The 20,778-nt window shown below is 36.7% G+C and overlaps 1 protein-coding gene and 1 long non-coding RNA gene across 4 annotated transcripts; one reads left to right on the top strand and one right to left on the bottom strand.

The window, feature by feature from the left end:
- The first annotated feature begins 261 nt into the window (after positions 1-261).
- On the top strand, positions 262-15,972 carry LOC129887352 (uncharacterized). Of its 3 annotated transcripts, XM_055962421.1 has the most exons (26): positions 262-532; positions 768-867; positions 3,502-3,622; positions 4,504-4,847; positions 5,364-5,518; positions 6,012-6,248; positions 6,709-6,818; positions 6,898-6,975; positions 7,061-7,167; positions 8,204-8,298; positions 8,518-8,633; positions 8,741-8,844; positions 8,935-9,012; positions 9,167-9,245; positions 9,361-9,529; positions 9,925-9,995; positions 10,484-10,564; positions 10,682-10,752; positions 10,989-11,085; positions 11,163-11,222; positions 12,134-12,188; positions 12,258-12,655; positions 12,739-14,502; positions 14,602-15,174; positions 15,249-15,307; positions 15,486-15,972. In XM_055962421.1, the coding sequence occupies exons 4-26, from the start codon at positions 4,504-4,506 to the stop codon at positions 15,676-15,678; spliced, it is 5,094 nt and encodes a 1,697-aa protein (XP_055818396.1). In that variant the 5' UTR covers positions 262-532; positions 768-867; positions 3,502-3,622; the 3' UTR covers positions 15,679-15,972. The 3 variants fall into 3 exon arrangements, with proteins under 3 accessions (XP_055818396.1, XP_055818395.1, XP_055818397.1); XM_055962420.1 differs by lacking the exon at positions 3,502-3,622; XM_055962422.1 differs by lacking the exons at positions 768-867; positions 3,502-3,622.
- Positions 15,973-16,963: 991 nt separating this feature from the next.
- On the bottom strand, positions 16,964-20,550 carry LOC129885000 (uncharacterized). The gene is made up of 4 exons (XR_008766019.1): positions 20,445-20,550; positions 20,145-20,263; positions 17,379-17,428; positions 16,964-17,279 (listed from the first exon to the last, which is right to left on the bottom strand). It is a non-coding gene; the product is annotated as an uncharacterized LOC129885000 (long non-coding RNA).
- Between the last annotated feature and the right edge of the window lie 228 nt (positions 20,551-20,778).

Here is a 20,778-nt window from a genome sequence, read left to right as displayed (position 1 = left end):
TTTTCAATAATATGTAATAAAAATAAAGCAAAGCACACTGTAATTGTTTTTTCCACAGGGAAACTTATTAAAGCATCTAAAGTATTATCTAAGTGTTTATTTATTTAGGGAGTATGTATTATTTATACTAAAATTTCTCACATAATTATAAAGAATATTTTGTTTTTGTTGTATTTTCAAGAAAGGCATAAAGATATAAATTGCTAACTCTAACCCCTGTTTGTTCCCCTCTCTCTCCCTACTAAATACTACTGTGTTCTTCACACATCCTTCTCTCACCCTCTTCTCTTCTCTTCTCTTTCCTACAAAACCAAAGACTACACAGAGCTTCAACCCAAATATTAGAGCTCCCTCCTCCATATCTAAAACCCACTTTCCTTTATTGTCCTTCTTCAAAATTCTCTCTCTTTTTTAATTTTCGAGAAACTTGAAAGAACTCATTTTCCTTCGATCTCCATTTTTCTTTTTGCTGAAATTCCACTCAAGAAACAAAACGCCGTGGGTTCAACAGGACAGAAGCACTGTATTGTAGGTGAGAATTTAGTTTCCAATTTGGGGAAATGTAGGAAAAAATAGAAGGTATTTTGCTCTTGTTGAGGTTGTACTCAAAATTGGGACTCTTTTTTTCTTTTTTGCATGTAGGTTTATTAGATCTCAAATTGGGCTATTTCTTGTAATACGGTCGGTTTATTTCTCTACTTTAATGGAGTGTCAAGTGTAAATAACTTGAATTTCTTTTTCTTTTCTTTTTTGTTTCAATGCTACAGTAGAATTCTTATGGGTTGTGGTCGTTCAAGGTTACTTGTGTCCGAGTTTCTAGTTTCTGGTGATTGCCCATCTGGTTAACATGCTCAGAGCATAAAAAAGGTTCAATCCTTTTGCTATTGCTTTTGTTTTTTGGTTTTATTTCAAAGTTATTGGGGAAATTTTTCTACTTCTCTTATATATGTACATGTGGTGCTAAGATCAATATTATTGGAACATAATATAGAATAGAACATCTTGAATTAGGTTATTTTGGTTCCAGTATATATTAGGGTTTCATGAAGATAAGTTGGAAGAGGGAAGGGGTGCCTAATGCTATTCTGCTACTGGATTCAAACTTCTTATGATTTAGTCTATTACTGTTGATTTTCATTGTCTTTTTGATTTTCTGTTTCTGGGAAATGGTGTTATTATGAGTATCATCTTTGGGAAGTGGAAACATATTAAAACCTTGTTGCTGTAAATATAATTAGTATTGAGATGGGTCTGAAAAGAGAATGGATAGATAGGAATTATATAGTAGAGCATAACCAGTTTTGGACTGAGGCATAGTTGATTCATTGGGGAAAATAAATTTAGTAGTAAAAAACAAACTATGAAAATAAGACATGGTTTACTTTCCTTCCAAAAACACACTTCCACTAAGAACTAGAAGAACAGGTTGCACAGAGGTCGTTATATGCATGTATTCCATATCTGTTTCTTTAGGTTCAAAAGGCGGAGATTGCTCTTCTTCGGTTGACCATGAATCTTGGTCTTGTCTAATGATGGGATTGCCTTAACTATTAAGATTTCTCCTGAAATATTTTAATGCTGATAACCTTATCCAATTGTAGGTTAGTCAAATGTATAAGTCATGAATCACTACCTCCGATTTACTGACTCCGTAATGTGCTAGTATAGGCAGGATGAATCTAAAACCTATCTTTGTAATTTATATATTAAAATAGTTTGTTTAGGGAATTCTTAGTACAACTATAATATAAACACTCAACAATTGAATAAAAAGTATAATATAGATACTTCAAGAATTTATTTATGCCTTATTCATACTTGTCCAATCAGTTTCGAGCTTCTATTGTTGTTTTCCACCTTTCCTTTCCTTTTCTTTTCGTTTCTTCATCCCAAATGAAACCTCTGAAGCTGCCTCTTCTGCTTTAGCTTATAAATATGATTTTGTTCTCTTCTAAGCTATGTTACACAAATTTGTTTGATGTACGTACTGGATAAGGCTGTGTGCAAGGATGGGGTATGGCTATATCAAGTTCTTTGCTAAGTATTAGTGTCTTTTGAAGATATGTTGGTCGGATCCTCCAAAAATGCCACCGCATTCACGGATACCTTTCTCTAAAAAAAGAAGAAGATATGCCGCTGCATTCATGTCGGATCCTCAAAAAATGTTTAACATTTGGAGAATCTGACACACGACCGACAACATTTTTGAGGATCTAATAAAAAAAGTTTTGAAGGATCAGAACAAAGTATCCACATGCTTATCGCACCCATTCAACAAGTGTACGTCAAAGCAAGTGAACGATTTGCATAAAATTGGTTGTAAGCACCTTTCCCCCTTGCAGAGATTGGCCAAATTTGTTATCTCTCGTCTCTTTATTGGTTTTTCAACCTAAATGAGGCTTGAGAACTTGATCCCTTGATCTCTTGCGCTTTCATTTATGAGTATGACCCTTTGTCGAAAAATTGAATATTACCCTTTATCAAAAAATGAATGTGACCCTTAGTCCATCCAACTATGCACCTTTCCCAATTGTGCAAAAACAAAATGGGGAAGAGTGAATATAGACTAGGGTTCATTACAATTGGTAACAAAGAACCAGTTTGGGTCTATGCCATGTAGATTTATATAGATGGAAAGTTTAGCTTTCATAAGAACAATATAGGTGAAGTGAAATTAGATAGGATGATGTATGATGGTGCTTAAATGACAATCCAAGATTCAATCATTTAGAGAAATGATATAATAGGTGAAGATGAATGCTCAAAAATTATTATGATTATCTAAAATGGAGAAGTTCTATGCAAAATATGTCTGACAAATTGAAAGGTAAGTTCTATTAAATAGTTGTGAAATCTGATAATATTTTATCGGTGTGAATATTGGGTCTCTTAACTTGGCCAATCCAATATATTCACAAAGGTAAATGTTGTAAAGATATTGATTTTAAGATGGGTGTTTGGTCCTACGTGATTGGACAAGATTAGAAATGATGACATATGACAGTGGGTGCAGTTAGCACTCATGGAAGATAAAATGAGAAAAAGTAGTCCAAGATAGGTTGGCCATGTTCTATGGAGACGTACAAACACCGTCTCCAAATACCAGTTCTTAGGTATGACAATATGGTGGTTAAATGTGATAAACAAAGTGTCTGGTCGTACAAAGCCTACAATCACTCAAAAAACAACACGAATCTGGATAGGACTTGAAATCAATGGAAATAGAAGATCCATGTAGTCATTACCAACTAATAGGGGCTAAAAATTTGAATTAGATGTTTATTTAAATTACTCCAGTCTCAGTCAGAATCTTTTAGTCTAGTTAGAGACTCATTTCCGTGTAGGGTTAAGTGGGTGATTTGGAGAACACAAATCTGCCTTAAAACACTAATATTCAGTATTAGAATGAAATGGACTTGAATACATCAATGGATCTATCATTTATCAAACATAGAAACATCAATTGATATAGGTGATTCTTACAGCTGACACTGATTGTAGTTTGAGGTCGAGGATAGTTGATTGCTATGGACCGGACGAAATGGTCACGGCCAAATAACCAATCAAGCCAAAAGTTAAGAGCATCCATTGGTTGCCTGAAAAAAGTCTCTTTCATTTGACAGTAAGTGGATCAAGCTTTTCATTTTAACTATATTTAAGGTTTCCACTTGACTTCAATATATCTAGAATTCGAACACAAAAACTTGTCTTTGGACCTAGGTTTGAACTACAAACACTGAAACCTCTTAAATTTTCTCAGGTTACCTAGAACATGATTAAAATTACCATGGAACAAAAGTACAGTATGTCATGGCTGATGTTAAAATTTTTCCAAGGCTCTCCTTCTTCAGTGTTCTTACTCGTATACTTATTCCTAGATATGATGTTCATGTTTTCCTGGGAATCTCAGGTTCTTCAGACTTGGTCCTTGTGGATAATAAACCAAGTAATATGTATCTTTCCCACATTAGTTTTCCAACTAATGTGCATCCATATAGAAAGGGTTCTATAGTTTTAGATTTATCAAAAAAGAAATAAAGAATTCCAGAATTTCAGTCAAAATTCACTTTCCCTTGGCTCTAGTGTGGCTATTTTAGATTATGCGTAGACTCGAATACACTCTTTCTGTGGATAAAGAGACAACATGCTCTAGATATGATGAACTGTATAACTGTCTTACAGATTATTGTGGTCAAAAGAAGTGGTTTCTCCGTTTCAAAACTTGTCCCTGCAATGGCAATTCACCCCGCTGAGTTTTAATTAATAATGGGATCAACCCTCTGTTCCTTTCCTCATTTATTCCTTAGTTGAGGCTCCTCTCAAGCATGTGCAAGAAATTTGCAATTTTAACTGTACATAGCATCTCTGCGGCAATTATAAAGCGATGTGACAATTCAGCAATTCTTTCTTTTATTTGTTTTATTCTTCATTTTCCTGACATCATGTTTTGGGAAGGATTTGATGAATGTATTATATGTATATATATTGGGTTATATTGGACAGATGTCTTTCCGGAAGTATATTCCCCCTTGTGATGCACCATCTGGAAGTATGAAATCGTTGAACTTATCTGGAAAGGCTAATCAAAATTCTCAACCATCTGATCCACAAAGATCAACAGAGGATGATGTGGACATCGACATGGGTGAGGTCTATTTTTTGATTATGCATTTCCTATCGGCTGGACCATGTCACAGAACTTATGGGCAATTCTGGAATGAGCTTCTGGAACATCAACTTTTACCCCGTAGATACCATGCTTGGTATTCAAGGAGTGGAGCACCAAGTGGTGACGAAAATGATGATGGGAGGTCTTTCCCATTAAGTTACAATAGATTGGTGGAAAGGTAACTTTTGCTGCCTTATTCATCAAATGTCAAGGATATATGCCTTATCAATCCGTCTTTAACCAATCTCTTGTCATGTATTTCTTCTTTTGTATCTCCATGTTAGTAACATGTCTTCTGAATGGCATTGAAGTACAGTTTATGAATTGATTTCAGTTTGAAAGATGTTACTCTCTGTTATAGGCCTTTATCTGTTGATATTTGATAAGCATCAAACGTCTTGTGAAGACTGAGATCATTCAATTGTTTTGATTCAAGAATGAAGCCATTTGTACTAATTGCAGATAGAAGAAAATCATTTGGTTTATTGTGCTACTCAAAAAATGTAGTTTTTGTTTGGCAGCTAATCTCTTATTGATCCTTTTCTTCCCTCCACCCTTTTATAAACAGTACTTATGGTACTTTCCTCATCCTCCTTTGAGAAAATGAAAGCAGTTAGGATCATATTCTCCCTCTTTCCTGAGTTATGTTTGCTGCTTACTATGTTCATAGTTATAAAGTGTGTGATGTATCTAGGTACTCTCACGTGGGAAAAGATCACTTGGTGAAGCTTTTAAAGCAATTATTGTTGAGTGTGAAAGCTCTCCCTCCGGGTATGGTTGGTGGCAATATAATTAATGCAGCAGCTGTTCCGACTCTGCTAGGAACTGGTTCCTTTTCACTTCTCAGCAGTACGTCTTCTAGTTTCACTACTTTTCACTTGGTTATCAAGAAATTTCATGAGTTCTTCATGCACTGTGAATTTCGATGTCGTAAATTTTATGATTCCATCTGTGTCATTTCACCTAAAGCAGTTTGAATAAGCACAAAGCTTAAAATATTTATTTGATTTGTATTAGATTTGTCACAGTGATTTTAAAATATGTTGAAGGAAACTATGATTTAAAGTTAGTTCACGGAGAATGGGTCACATTATAGGTTAAACTTTTTTCTTCTGGGTTTTGAAGAAATCTTATAGAGCCTATAGAGTAATATTATTAGTAGAATCCTGCCTAGTGTTTATTAGGTGCCAAAACTGGAAAATGGAGGGGGGGGGGGGTAGTTTCATGTTCTTGACAAGTGGAACCATTATGCACCACTTCATAAATCCCTGAGTGGTAGAGGGTTTTACTTTCTTCTTCCTGTTAGCTCCAATTACCCTTAAGCTCTCTTCCTCTCTCTCAGGTGATCAAGATCAGAGGACTGATGAAGTCAAGCCTCCAGGTCACTTACGTTGGCCGCACATGCTAGCAGATCAGCTGCGTGGACTAAGTTTGAGAGAAATTGGTGGTGGATTTTCTAAACACCATCGTGCACCATCTATCCGTGCGGCATGTTATGCCATTGCAAAACCATCCACTATGGTGCAGAAGATGCAAAATATTAAAAAAGTTCGAGGACATAGGAACGCAGTTTATTGTGGTAACTTCTTTGGTTTTTGCATGTCTTATTCTTATATCATTACTTCTGGGGACTCAATGATAAATGCCTTTCTGAGAGTGGCTGAGTGCCCTAAGACTGAGTTGTATAACTTCATATGTAACTTCTTACTTTGTCTGAATGTTTACCCTAAAGCAGAAGGAAGTAGTGGTCCCATTTTGGCAATACTGTTTGCAAATTTTGCTACATGGTGTGGGTGTGTAATTTTTGACATTGGATAATCATAAAGTAGTTTTATATTGATGATTATCATTCTGCTTTTGCTGTTATGTAGAGTTATGAGTTTTTTCAGTTTTCATCTGGTCAAGGTGGGTTTATGTTCGCTTCTTATTTTGGCCTTGAGCCATTGAGTAATTTAGTTAATGAAGCTTTGCTTTACTTAGGTGCTCTGTAAATTTATTCATTGATTCAATTGAATAATTAAGAGGAATATTGACTGCAGCAATATTTGATCGGTCTGGGAGATATGTTATTACTGGCTCAGATGACCGACTTGTAAAGATTTGGTCAATGGAAACTGCATATTGCTTGGCCAGCTGCCGTGGACATGAAGTAAGTTGTTTCTATTGCTATCTTGATCCATTTCCTAATCTTCTGTCTTTTGAGTTCACTTTTATTGTATTTCTTTCAGGGTGATATCACTGACCTAGCTGTCAATTCCAACAACACTTTAGTAGCTTCTGCTTCAAATGATTGCATCATCAGAGTTGTAAGATACTTTTTCAAAGTTACATGATTTCCTATCATATGTATTTCTGAATGGCCATCTTAGTGTTCCTTTTTAATTCTAACAGTGGCGCTTGCCTGATGGGCTGCCGATTTCTGTGTTGCGTGGTCATACTGGAGCTGTTACGGCAATAGCATTTAGTCCAAGACCTAGTTCTGTTTATCAGCTCTTATCGTAAGATCATTTGATTGTCTATGCTACTTTCGTGGAGTTCCGTTTCCAATATCTTTGCATCTCTGATTCATTTTCTTAATTGTGTATCTGCACAAAGTTTTATACATATGTTACCCTGAAAGAGGAGATCTCCTTCTATAGGTAGTTCTTTACATGAGATTGAAGTGATGTAAAGGAAGCACCTGTATGTCTCCTTTTAGTTAAAGAAAATAACTCCAACTTTTGCAATGCTTTTGTAGTATTTTTCCGCCATCTAATAGAGGGATTGTCTAGAGGAAGCTGTGTCTTTCAAAGTATTAGTCACGCTATTTCTCCTAAATCTTCCCATGTTTGATTTTGTATAAACAAAATGGAAGCTGACCTGAATAAAGCAGAATAGATGATTCATATGACCCTAATTGATTTGACAATGAGGCTTAGTTGATTGTTTATTATTGAAAAAAGCAACTGTTCACCTGTCAATACCCAGACATACACCTATTTTAAGCTGACTTGAGCTTGCTAATGGTTGGCTTGTCCATAAAAGCTCGTTCAAGGTCTTGCTGCCAGATCATCTGGATGGTTTGTGTTTTTTAAATTATTTGCTCTGAAAGCTATCCATTTCTCGGTAGTTTTACTTCAAATGGTTAATCTCTTCCTTTCCCTTCCCCTTCCATATATCTTGTTCTTTGTCATGATAACTATGTCAACCCCATCTCCATCTGCACTGTGGCCCAAGAACACAAGTAGTCTTTCATGTGGAAACAGAGTTTTACATTGTGAAGATACCTTACGAATTCAACATAAATGAGTCTTGTCCAATGAAATAACTTGATTTTCTTTATCGTGCTTTAATTGCTCATGGAACATTTTATCATAAGGTAAAATAATTCTATTAATGATGATATGCTTTTATTGCTCATGGAAGAAACTCCTGTATACGAGCGGTATACCAAAGAGAACCTGCAAAAAAGGAGATGCTTTTTCTTTCTCTATGTATGCTCTATAATGTCACTCCTTGACTACTATATACGCTATGCTTCTATCATTGCCGCAGGTCATCTGATGATGGAACATGTCGGATTTGGGATGCTAGATATTCCCAGTTTAATCCACGCCTATACATACCAAAACCGCCTGAAACAGTTGCTGGTAAGTTGTAATGTTTGTCTGCTGAGTGCTGACTATGTTGCTCAGACTCTTCAAGAATGCCTCCACACCTATGTCGGTTCCTCCAAGTTTATGTTACTTTTGGAGGATCCAGCACGCTATTGTTGACATTTTTGAAGAGTCCGAGCAACATGGAGACTGTCGGCATTCTGAATCCAAATTTATATGGCAAATTGCTTACAATTGCCTAAATGGTTGTAGGGAAGAACACTGGTCCATCATCAAGCACTGTTTTGCAAAGCCACCAGATCTTCTGTTGTGCATTCAATAACAGTGGAACATTCTTTGTAACTGGAAGCTCAGACACTTGTGCAAGAGTAAGAACAGATTACTCTGTCTGACTCGTATACACTGTCATTACCCTGTGGTTGTAGATTTCTGACACTGATATGTTGCTGCTTACGAGAATCTTATCTACTTGCAGGTATGGAATGCTTGTAAATCTAATTTTGATGACTCAGGGCAGCCTAATCATGAGATAGAGATTTTATCTGGTCATGAAAATGATGTAAACTATGTGCAATTCAGGTTGATAGCTCCAGGATAAGGTTTCATGAGTCCATTCAATTCAAGTGTGTTTCCATGCCTTGTGTTCATGATCTTGTCTTGTGAGTGCAGTGGTTGTGCTGTTGCGTCCAGATTTTCCTCCACTGATGCATCAAAGGAAGACTGTGTCCCCAAGTTCAAAAACTCATGGTATGTCTCAGGAAATTAAAGGAACTAAAAGACAGTGGGAAAGAGCAATGATTCTTTTTTCGTGATGTTAGCTACATACTGTATAACTCATCGTCATAAATATTGCTTATGATTTTGGTTAAAGAAATTTGACCACCGAAGTTTACTGTTTCAGGTTTAATCATGACAACATTGTTACTTGTTCCCGTGATGGTAGTGCAATCATTTGGATCCCGAGATCACGTAGATCGCATGTGAGCTCTCTTTAGATCTCAGTTTGATCTTTGCTTTCTTTTCTAAGCTCGAAGCAATATCTAGTTCTGTTCTCATTTGTTTCATCATTCTCATACTGTATACTCATTGTTTAAGGGAAAGGGTGGACGTTGGCAGAAAGCGTATCATTTGAAAGTTCCACCACCTCCAATGCCACCTCAACCTCCTCGAGGCGGTCCACGTCAAAGAATTCTTCCAACTCCACGTGGTGTTAATATGATTGTCTGGAGCTTGGATAACCGTTTTGTCCTTGCTGCTATCATGGGTATGATGTATTTATACATTTTTCGCACATGAAGAGCATCTAAATTAGCTGACGAATTATTACAACTCTTTCAGCTGGACTGCTTTTTAAAATTGTTAACTCTTGGTGACTGCCTTCAGTTCTTATCCCTGATTTCTTCATTGGGTACTTCCCGTTGGTAGATTCTCCACCATGCTTCTTCGTACTGTTCCTTGTAAAATAATTTTAGTAGCATAACTTCAGCTCGTTCTCATCCAAAGGGTTGAGTTCTTCTTGGTCCTGTTGTTACTTCATTCTCAACCCAGAGCTTAAATTCACTCTTCTTTTTCTTTTGCTTTGCACCTATAGTTCTTGCTGAAGCCCTAAGATTTTTTTGTCATCTTAAGGAGATCTGATGAAACTTTGTTTGTTTGCAGATTGCAGAATATGCGTGTGGAATGCTGTTGATGGTAGCTTAGTTCATTCTTTGACGGGTCATACTGAATCTGTAAGCTTCTTATGCAATTTGATAATGGTTTGTCATAATAGCTGTCATAAATGGGCAAGCCTTTAAAGATTGTGAACAAGACCTGTCCTATACTAAAATGAACTGGACTGAAGGCCCACTTTATCCTTTTATTGTTTATTACTCCCTCCGTTTCAATGTGTTGTCCTACTTTCCTTTTTAGTCTGTTTCAAATTAAATGCCTCTTTCCTTATTTGCCATCTCTTTATTTCAACTTTCCACATGACATGTTGAAGACCACAAGATTAAAGGGCATTTTGGTACATTTGACACATCTTTAATTGAAGACCACAAGATTAAAGGGCATTTTGGTACATTTGACATATCTTTAATTGAAGACCACAATATTCAAAAGTCTTCTTACTTTCTTAAACTTTGTGTCAAGTCTTAAGTAGGAGTTGATTACAATTGATTGCATTTACTTTTGTTTGCTTGGATTGTGGCTCACAGTGTGCACTTTGTGATTGCAGACCTATGTACTTGATGTCCATCCTTCTAATCCTAGAATAGCCATGAGTGCTGGTTATGATGGGAAAACAATTGTCTGGGATGTGAGTAACCGATTCCCCCCCCCCCCCCTCCCCCCGTAATAGACTCGGTACTAAAATTTTCTTTTACATATACATCAAGTCAAGTACCAAAATTACATAAATCCTTCAAATTTGTAGATATGGGAAGGTGCACCTATTCGAACATACGAAATTGGGCGATTCAAGCTAGTTGATGGAAAGTTTTCTCCGTAAGTCTATGATCTTACTTGTGCTTTCTACAGCTTTTCTCAATACATTTGATGTTACTTCAAGAGACTCAAGCCCAGGTGTGATTCAAAGACATGCGATGTAGTAATCTGTACGGCTGTTTTGCTTGGAAAAGGAGATGCCAGATTTATTACATTCAATTTACTTTGTGTATGCTATATTTTTTAATTAGTCATGGACAAGTTGTTAGTGATGTATGTTTCTTTCTATCTTACAGGGATGGGACGTCAATAATACTTTCAGATGATGTTGGCCAATTGTACATATTGAATACAGGGCAAGGAGAATCCCAGCAGGATGCCAAGTATGACCAGGTTTGTTGGAGTCCAGAAGTATTTTGGTTGCATCGTCCCGGATTTAGTAAATGATTTCTGATGCATGTCTTAAACAGTTTTTTCTTGGAGATTATCGCCCTGTCGTTCAGGATACAAATGGAAATGTCCTTGACCAGGTTGGTGATCTGTCAATTCCTTACTAAACTCTGTCTTTGTACTCATGTGCTACATATTCAAGAAACTACAAGTTAAGAAAGGAGGGTCGAGATTAGGTGCTGGATAGGTTCAGGGTTACACCTTGTAATTCAAACAATTTGAAGTGAATATTTTAGTAAGTTTAAATGCTTACGTATTCTTATTGATATTGATTAGAATTGAAATTTGAAAATATCTTTTCCTTTGTCATTGTCTATCATAGTTTGAATTTGAATGATTGGTATCACAGTCCATGGAGCGCCTTTTTAATTCAAAACAATCTAAAGTGAACTTTTAGTAAATTCATACATTGACTCATCCTCATCGATACTGGTTGGGAATTGAAATTTGAAATTATTCATTCTGGTTATTGTAATCTATCGTTGTAGAAATTTTTTAAATTGTAAATTATTGATATCACTATCCATGGACCATTATTATTACCTGTGCTGCAGTGGCTTGTGTGATTCATGTTCCTTAAGATACTGTTCTCTTAATTTGGTACATAGAGATGTACTTGTTATGCCAGCTCATACTTTGCAGCATCTGCTTCATATAGTCTCCAATTCTGCTCTGTTCTTCATTACTTTTGTGGTGCTATTTTCTCCATTATATCATAAAATTCTCTGGGATATAAAAGGCATCCAATCTATTAAGTTCCGAGTGCCTAATGGTTACTATATAAATTTTATTTGTATCAAGCTGTATGGATATAATAAACGTGCCTGTAAACTACTGCTTTCTTGCTGCGACAGTGTCTCTTCAAGTTTTGAAACTTATTAAATCTCAAACTGGCATTCCATTTTCGATCTGAGGGGCTGTTAACCCCAACTTCTACGAATTTGAAGGCAGCTTTCGTTTATGCTTTTTCTTAATTTATAATATTTTACAGGAAACGCAACTTGCTCCTTACAGGAGGAATAGGCAAGATCTCCTTTGTGATGCAGGTTGGTGATTCTTGTTTAAAGAATGTGATTATTTTCCCCCAAATGTCTCATGTATGTATATGATGACAGGCATGATTCCATATCCAGAGCCATACCAGAGCATGTATCAACGAAGGCGGTTAGGAGCTTTGGGAATCGAGTGGAGACCCTCGTCATTCCGATTTTCTATTGGGACAGATTTCAACATGGACCAGCCGAACCAAACTTTTCCCATTATAGACTTGGAGATGCTGATTGAACCACTTCCAGGATTTGTGGATGCAATGGATTGGGAACCAGAAATTGAGATACAAAGTGATGAATCAGATTCAGAGTATCATGTAACTGAGGAGTATTCTTCTGGAAAAGAGCAAGGGAGTTTCTGCTCTGATGCTTCTGCAAATGCAGAAAATAGTGATGAAGACAGTGAGGCTGAAGATAATCAAAAAGATGCGGTTCGTAGATCAAGAAGGAAGAAACAGAAAGAAGTAAAAGGCTTTTATGTATTTTTCCATCAGCATTTTCTTTTTTATATGCAGTGCTTGATAATCATTTTTGCTTCTTTGTTAAGGCTGAAGTTATGACATCCTCTGGAAGGCGTGTAAAAAGGAAGAACTTGGACGAGTGTGACAACAGTTCCCATAGGACCAATCGCTCTAGGAAATCAAGACATGGTCGAAAAGCGAAGAAAAAGTCTTCATCGAAATATTTGAGACCCCAGAGAGCTGCTGCTCGCAATGCCCTTCATTTGTTTTCCAGAATTACAGGGACATCTACTGAAGGAGAAGATGACTATGGTTCAGAAAGTGATTCATCTGATAGTGAGTCCACACTTCAGGACTCAAACAATGGAAATGAAGATTCTGATGTGTCCTTAAATAGTGAACGACATGGGCATTCCAAGGGGAAAGAGATATGTGTTGATCACTCTGATGAAACAAATAAGCTCCAGCCATTTCCTAACTCTAATTTCAATGGTGGAATTAGGAGGAGATTGGTCCTAAAACTGCCAAATCGTGATTCAAGTAATTATGGGCCTCCAAAGAATTACGAGCCTTGTCTAGCTGGTCCATCTTTGGCTCCTGAGGAAGCTGGTGAAGTAAGTCAAAACTACTTGGGCTGTGAGGATTACAACCTGAGTGATGCTAATGGTTACATAAGAGAAAAGAGTGAAATTGATCAACCCACAAAAATTGAAAGTCACTTGGACCTCTTGGAAGGGTGCAAAGATGGGAACATCAAATGGGGAGGGGTCAAATCCCGCTCAACCAAGCGCTCTAGGATGGGAGAACTGTTTCCATCAGGCTCTGAGACTGGACCTAGCTCATTTGCTGAAGGAAGCATTCTGAAAGAAAATGTTGTTAATGGGCACCCAATGCTTGAAAAGGAGCACCACAGAGTTCCTCCTTGTTCAGAGATCCAAAGTGAAACCAATGGAATCATTCATGTCAATGAGAATCATTGTCAGGATGCTATACAGGAGACAGAAAATGTTAAGCTTTTAGATGGGACTGACAGTGATCATCCATGTAAACAAAATGCAACTCCTGTCCCAATGAGGTTGCGGATAAGGTCAAAGACTCTTTCTGGTCATCTTGATAACTGTGACATGTTATATGCAAAGACTTCATTGGAGGATTCTGGGTGCACTGCTTGTGATACAGTTTCTGAATATCAGGACACTGAGAAGGTCTTAAGTTCAGAAGCCCCCACCGAAGAAGACAGCAGAACAACTTTAGATGATGGAGACCGTGAGAAGAAGTTAGATGCAGATAATATAGGTGGAACTTCTGGGACAGAAGTGCAAGTCTCACAGCCGGTGCGGTCACATGATATGATGTTCACTGCTGTCTATAGAAGGTCAAAATTTGGTCGGAGTAGAAGTGGTAGAGAAGGTGTCAGTGGGAATATGGCAGCGGCCACTTCAAATGTGGGGAGCCATAGTCTAGCTGAGGGATCCGAGGCCATTATTGAGGGAGTTCGAAGAACTAGGTCTATTAGATTAAGGTCGACAACTTGCGATGTGAATCCTGCACATAACATTGACAGATTTGTGCAGTCACATGACGGTTCCGAGGGAACGTCAGTGGAAAAGACAGCAGGTAACAAAGATGATGAAAGCTCGTTTGAAGAGAAGCTACTTGGTTCAGCTAGTGCTGTTGGGTTGCGTTCTACCCGAACACGGAGAGCCAGCTATAATGCCCGTGAACCTAGTCCTCCAGACAGAAGGAAATCATACCAAGCAGCAAGAAGCTCATGGTTGATGTTGGTAGCCCATGAGGAGGGCTCCCGGTATATACCTCAGCGAGGGGATGAGATTGTATATTTAAGACAGGTATTCTTGAATTTATCTCAGTTTTCAAGATTTGTGTTTCTAGAATTCTTTTCTCTTAACAGAAACTGGTCCTTCATCTGCACTTTGTGATCTATACAGGGTCATGAGGAGTACATAACTCAGAATAATTTGAGGGATTTAGGCCCCTGGAAAACAATAAAGGGAAAGATAAGAGCAGTAGAATTTTGTATGATTGAAAACCTCGAGTTCAAAACACGGCCAGGTTCCGGAGAAAGCTGTGCTAAAATGACACTGAAATTTGTAGATCTTACTTCTGATGTGGTGGGGAAATCATTTCAGTTGACACTGCCTGAAGTGACTGGTTTCCCTGATTTTCTTGTTGAAAGAACCAGATATGATGCTGCTATAGAAAGGAACTGGACTTCTCGGGACAAATGCCAAGTTTGGTGGAAAAATGAAGGTGAGGAAGATGGGAGTTGGTGGGAAGGTAGGATTCTAAACGTGCAAGCTAAATCTCATGAATTTCCTGACAGCCCCTGGGAAAGATATATTGTCCGATACAAGAGTGATCCATCGGAAACTCATCAGCATAGTCCTTGGGAACTATATGATGCTGACACCCAATGGGAACAACCCCATATAGATGATGAAACCAGAGAGAAGCTGATGCATGCGTTTACTAAGCTGGAGCAATCTGGGAATAAAGCTCAGGTAACAATATTTGCTTGCCGTACTAATTCATATTAACGGAACACACGTCTCAATAGTTTTTGGCTGGGCTGCAGGACTATTATGGTGTTGAAAAATTGAGACAGGTTTCACACAAGTCAAACTTCATTAATAGGTAAGCCCAGTTGGTTTCATCATTTTCTATTTGTACTAGTTTCATGCTCTGACGAGTTGCATTACTTGGCAGTGTGTATTATGAATCTATGGTTATTAGAATACTCCTGCCAAACAAATGTGAAGTTCCCTATGAATGTCAAATGATGCATACTGATTGAAGTATTATTAATTTGCAGGTTTCCTGTGCCCTTGTCTCTTGAAACTATTCGAGCTAGGCTAGAGAACAATTACTATAGGAGTCTGGAGGGAATGAAACATGACATTGAGGTGATGCTCTCAAATGCCGAGTCATATTGTGGAAGAAATGTCGAGTTAACAACCAAAGTGAGACGTTTGTCCGAGTGGTTCAGACGGACACTATCTTTATAGCAACTTCTGATGCAATTTTGTAGAAATTACTGCCCATTTAACTTGGTCCAGGCCCCCTCAATATTGTAAATAACATTTTGGCCTTTCTAATTTTTTGATTCTTTTTCTTTTTACGAATACCAAATCCTTCTAGGTCAGGAAAATAGGCTGAAGATTCTTTATAGGAGGTTGAGGGAGATTAGGGGAGGTATCCAGCCCAAATTCATTATTTCTAGTTTAACATCTAAATGTACTCGAACTGATCGAAGATCGTTGAAGCTAAAAATTCTGGGGCTTAAACCCATTGACTGGAAATATCTTTATCCCAGACCAATGTGTTGCCATATGTACCTATTAATGATGTGCATCTATCTGCTTTGCATGGGGCAACAAAAGTTCACGAAGAGAATGTCAGATGCAGAGCCATATTAGCACGCTCTTCCCCCTTGCATCCCAAAAGTGTTATGTTTTGGTAAAAGTTCTACTAGCATTAATGAACAACTTGAAGTTGATCATATTTCTTACAAGTTGTAATTACAACTTCATGAATGAAAAAAGTGAAGTGGTGAGGACAGCAACATGAAGGTTTCGTTAGTGATAAAGATGTTGCTTGCTAACTAAAGAAAGATTGGACGTGTGGGAGGGGATGAATACGTTTGGGTCATCTATACTCCAACTGATATCATTTAATTAAGAGGTCCGGTTTTCTTCATTTAATCAATGAAAAAGGGTCAAACGGCCTTTAAGGAATTAAAAATGACTAAGTAAATTATCCGGCAAAGCGCCGGTGATGAGCTACGTCATGAGTTTGTATTTTGGTGATTACACCAAATTGCCAAGAAAATTTATCCCAATGGTGAAAGGTTTGACAAAAATTCTAAGTGTTATTGAGTCTTTTTTTTTTTGTTATGCAAAAGTTATGTGAATCGTAGAGAAAACTTTTAAGTATCAGAACGAAGTGTTAAGGAAATCCTTATGGAAATTGATGATGCAACATAAGTAAAAGAATTATCTAACTTTGCGGGTGTTTGAAAGAACATTTAAGCTCGTAAAAAGCATATTGCATAAAAATGAATTGCTTTTTAGATTTTCAATAAGAAGTATTTTTCTTTGGCAATAAGAAATCTGAGCAATTCAACTAAGTGTAAAATTAATATGAAATGTTCCATTCAAATGAAATTTTTATTGCTCTAGATTCATATAAATGACACGTTCTTTTGATATGGATTTTTATAAGTTTAAATCTCCATAAATGCACCTCCATCAAATACAATTTGAGAATTAGCTTTGATATATCAAGTATGTAGCTTAAGTGTTGAGAATGACATTAGATTTGAAATTGAGGATCCTCCCTGACATGGTTTGTCAAAGCTCACCAATACACAGTCGCTTCATATAGTATTTAAGCGCACACTTCATTTGAAAGTCTCCTTGCCATTTTCGGCAATGCAGGGACCACTTTACATAATTGTCGAGTGATGCCATTGCAACTTTTAAAGTCCTGCGATCTATTTAGATACGTTGCAAATCTTCTTCCTTAAGCAAACCCCAGTGAAGTTGAGAAGTGCTCACTCGAAAGGACAACTTGATCACTCTATGCAACTAAGTGCGCGCGCCCAAAACTGATTAGAAAGCATTAAAATTAATCTGTTATAATGACCGATTTATAGTAAATAAAATCTGCGAGCTAATCATGTGCAAATGTTTGACTGGCCATTTACCAGGAGGAGTGAATCCTGATCTCTGATGCCTTCCCCGTCAATGGTAAAACCTGAAATTAGGGAGAGAATGAACATACATATTAGGAATAACTGAAGTGATCCCACAAGTCAATTAGACCTTGTTGAAGATCAAAGTCAAAATTAGATAGTGATAATGAATTAGAGTAGTTTCTTGCTATCGTGACTAAATAAAGAGATGAGTGAATAAGTGGAGTGTTTCACAAAATAGTTGTACTAATTTAAAGAGCAAAATCAGAAAGCACAAATGGTGAAATTCAATGTTTCTCACTACTGTTAATTGAGCAATCGAGATTGATTGTAAAGATCATCAAGTATAAGCTGGTGTGACAATGCAATTTGAGCATTTGACTATAAGTTATTCGAATAAACAATTGAGTCAGAAAATATTTCAGTGGTTGTACCAAGGAAAACATATCGTAAGGATAACATATCTTAACATAATTACCAACACAACCATTTAGTTTCTAGTCAATGAAGCCAAGCAACAAATTTATAGCTTCTTGTTATCGGGTTCAAATCCATATCGAGGTGGAGTGCAGCAACCAATGCAAGTACTGAAAGACCAAAAGCAAGGAGGAGAACCTTTCTGTAAACTAACTTTGTTCCCTGCTTGAAGCCAAATATGAAGGGATAATTGCTTTGAAGACGCCTCCAGTAGTATACATTAGCCATACATGAACATATGAAGGACAATGTATCTGAGTAGGCTATGTTAGAGCTTCATTACTCATATGTATTGCTTTAAACATGTTTTCGCTTGTAGATAGACATTGGGAAATAATCAATCTGAATTTGTAAAAGACAGATGGTTAGTTCACTTATAGAGTGAAAATATGTTTTCCATATACTGCCTCTCAACCTCATGCTCTAGAATGAGCCCTGCACGTATCGATAGAGAAATAGCTTCCACTTACGCTATTGAGCAGCCAGAGAGCAAACTTGTAGGTGAAAAATATATCACTAACTGAAATGAACATATGGTTCTGATGCTAGCGAGACAACATGTCAATTATATGGTATTAAAATGTCACATATGAGGCTGGATTCTAAATTAAGTCTTCAATTTCAAATAATATAATTAATTAGCAAGGATTGCACAAATTTTGAACTAAAAAAAAAAAGATCAAGCAAGGAATCACATTTATTTGCTTGAAATAATTTGAACTTTGTGTTCACCTCTAATTTTAAACATGGATCAGTATAGGTCTAAAATCAAACAATTAGACTGATAATCCATCAACTGATCTACTGAAAATTTAAATCTTAAATATGCATGGAGTTATTGAACTTGGTAAACTTCGCTGAAACATGTTGGTCCATTAACTGGAATCATAAAACTCGCACAATACATATCATTTAATAACTTATGTGGAACTCTGAATTGTGTTGTCTAGGGTGATGGTTAGTGATTTTTGTATAAGATGATTACACGAAATAGGAATGTGCAAATCTCACAGAGGCGATAATGGAATCGGCGTAGTGAAGTACAGCTCTAAATTGGAGTGATTTGGTGCAATGATAGTGAATTTACCATAGTTTGGTGAAGGTTGGAAGTTGGAATAGTTAAGTACGTATAAAAACTTCGACAGTAGTGGAAAAAAGTAAAATTTACTTCAGCAGAGAGAACAGACTTCCTCTTAACAGAAAGTTTGCTATCATATATTTATGGGGTTGTCAGGCTTAATATGTTCTAATGTTGGCTGGATTGAAATGTGGAAAAGATCCAATAGTTTAAGATTCATGGGAATTTTAAAGTTTATTTATTTATTTATTTTGACAAAAACACATGGTAATCAAACTGTAAGTAACCAAAAAGAGTCGTTGAAATGTACATAGAAATATTTAGTGTTGTATAAGGGAATAAATTGGCATAGACTGGAACAGTAGCAAACACGGGTCGACTGCGGTGTGGCACTTTACAAAATATCATTTATGACTTCTTGTTTTACTCATGCTCTTAAAATAATCATTCTAAGCTTATCAGGATGCGGAAAATGATAGTAGAAGGATTGTTGAAAAGAAGATAGGTATGGCTTAGATTGTTGCAGTAAGAATAAATTTGACGAATCAGTTTGGCACGATTTATCTTCTGTGTCAATTATTTTAAATGATAAGCATAAACAGAAATCTAGTAGATTTTTTCCCCCAAAACATATGGGAATCAGGCTATGAGTAACCAAATGGAGTCGTTCAAATGTACATAAAAATATTTGTTGTTGCAGAAGGATTTTTTTTTTGTTTTTTTGCAGAGAATGATACAGTAGCATACATGAGCCGATTGGAGGTTTTCCGCAATAATAATGTGAAAGTGTGATGAAATTTTGTGAGCTAGAAAAGAGAATGACAAATATCTATTGGTAAAAGCGGTGATGTTAACAAAGGCTGGCCAGGAAAATAATAAATTATTCAAAATTATGTATGGCTAAAGAATTTGTTTAGAAAGTGGTGATGGTACGAAAATTTTAAATCGAGTTAAGTAAAATATTTGGTAGAGAAAGAAAAAGTAGCATATCAAGGCCGCCGGGGTGAGGGGGTGGGGGGCATGTGAAGGAGAATGACGACATTTGTTTGACGGAAGCAATGGTGGTAAGAGATGCTAGACCGACTAGGGGATGATATAAATTAGAGTATGATAAAGCTCTTAGAGTTTTTGACATCCAAAGGATCTAAATAGAAAATGATGCGGCGAGGTCTATATTGCAACAAAAGTAAAACAGTTTAGTAGACAAAGGAAAAGTAGCATACCTTGTCCGGTTGAAGATTTGCTTGCGTTGTGAATAATAATTTCAAAGTGTGTTGAGATATTGTGAGCTATGTATGAGAATATGAAAGTCCACTTGAAGAAACCCTGAAGGTACGAGATGCTGGGCAGAAAAACAAACGACTAAGCATTCAAATTTAATAATGACAAGCATAAAAATTCGAAAACAACTTAAGTATGCAAATTAGATGAAGTCTAAAGATATTATTAGAAAGTGGTGAAGTTTCAAGGTATTTGATGTGACAGTTTCAATGAATTTGAGTGAGAAAGAGAAAGTAGCATACCTGGAGTGTTTGGAGGATTTTACCGTACAACAAAGAAGAACAGGGAGAGCCTTCGAGATGTGATTGTTCAATTTCAATCAAAAAGAGGGAGGGAGGTGAAATATGGATTTGGTGTGCCCTTTAGTGAAGTGTTGTTTTTGTGGTTGTTTAAGTGAATTTCTTACACGCCCAAGCAAATTGAGTTTTATTGAATAAAAAGGAAAAAACTACCACCTAACAAAAATCATTACAATGTTTATACTCTTCATATGAAGTGCATTGCCTGAATGATGCTTTGTATAATTATATAAAATATAAATATATGTTACAGGCAAAAACTCATGAGTATATTGCA

The sequence above is a fragment of the Solanum dulcamara genome, chromosome 4 (assembly GCF_947179165.1).
Source record: "Solanum dulcamara chromosome 4, daSolDulc1.2, whole genome shotgun sequence".
NCBI classification, from domain to species: domain Eukaryota; kingdom Viridiplantae; phylum Streptophyta; class Magnoliopsida; order Solanales; family Solanaceae; genus Solanum; species Solanum dulcamara.
Note: the sequence above shows the minus strand (reverse complement) of the source record. Positions and strands in the feature narration are given on the sequence as shown.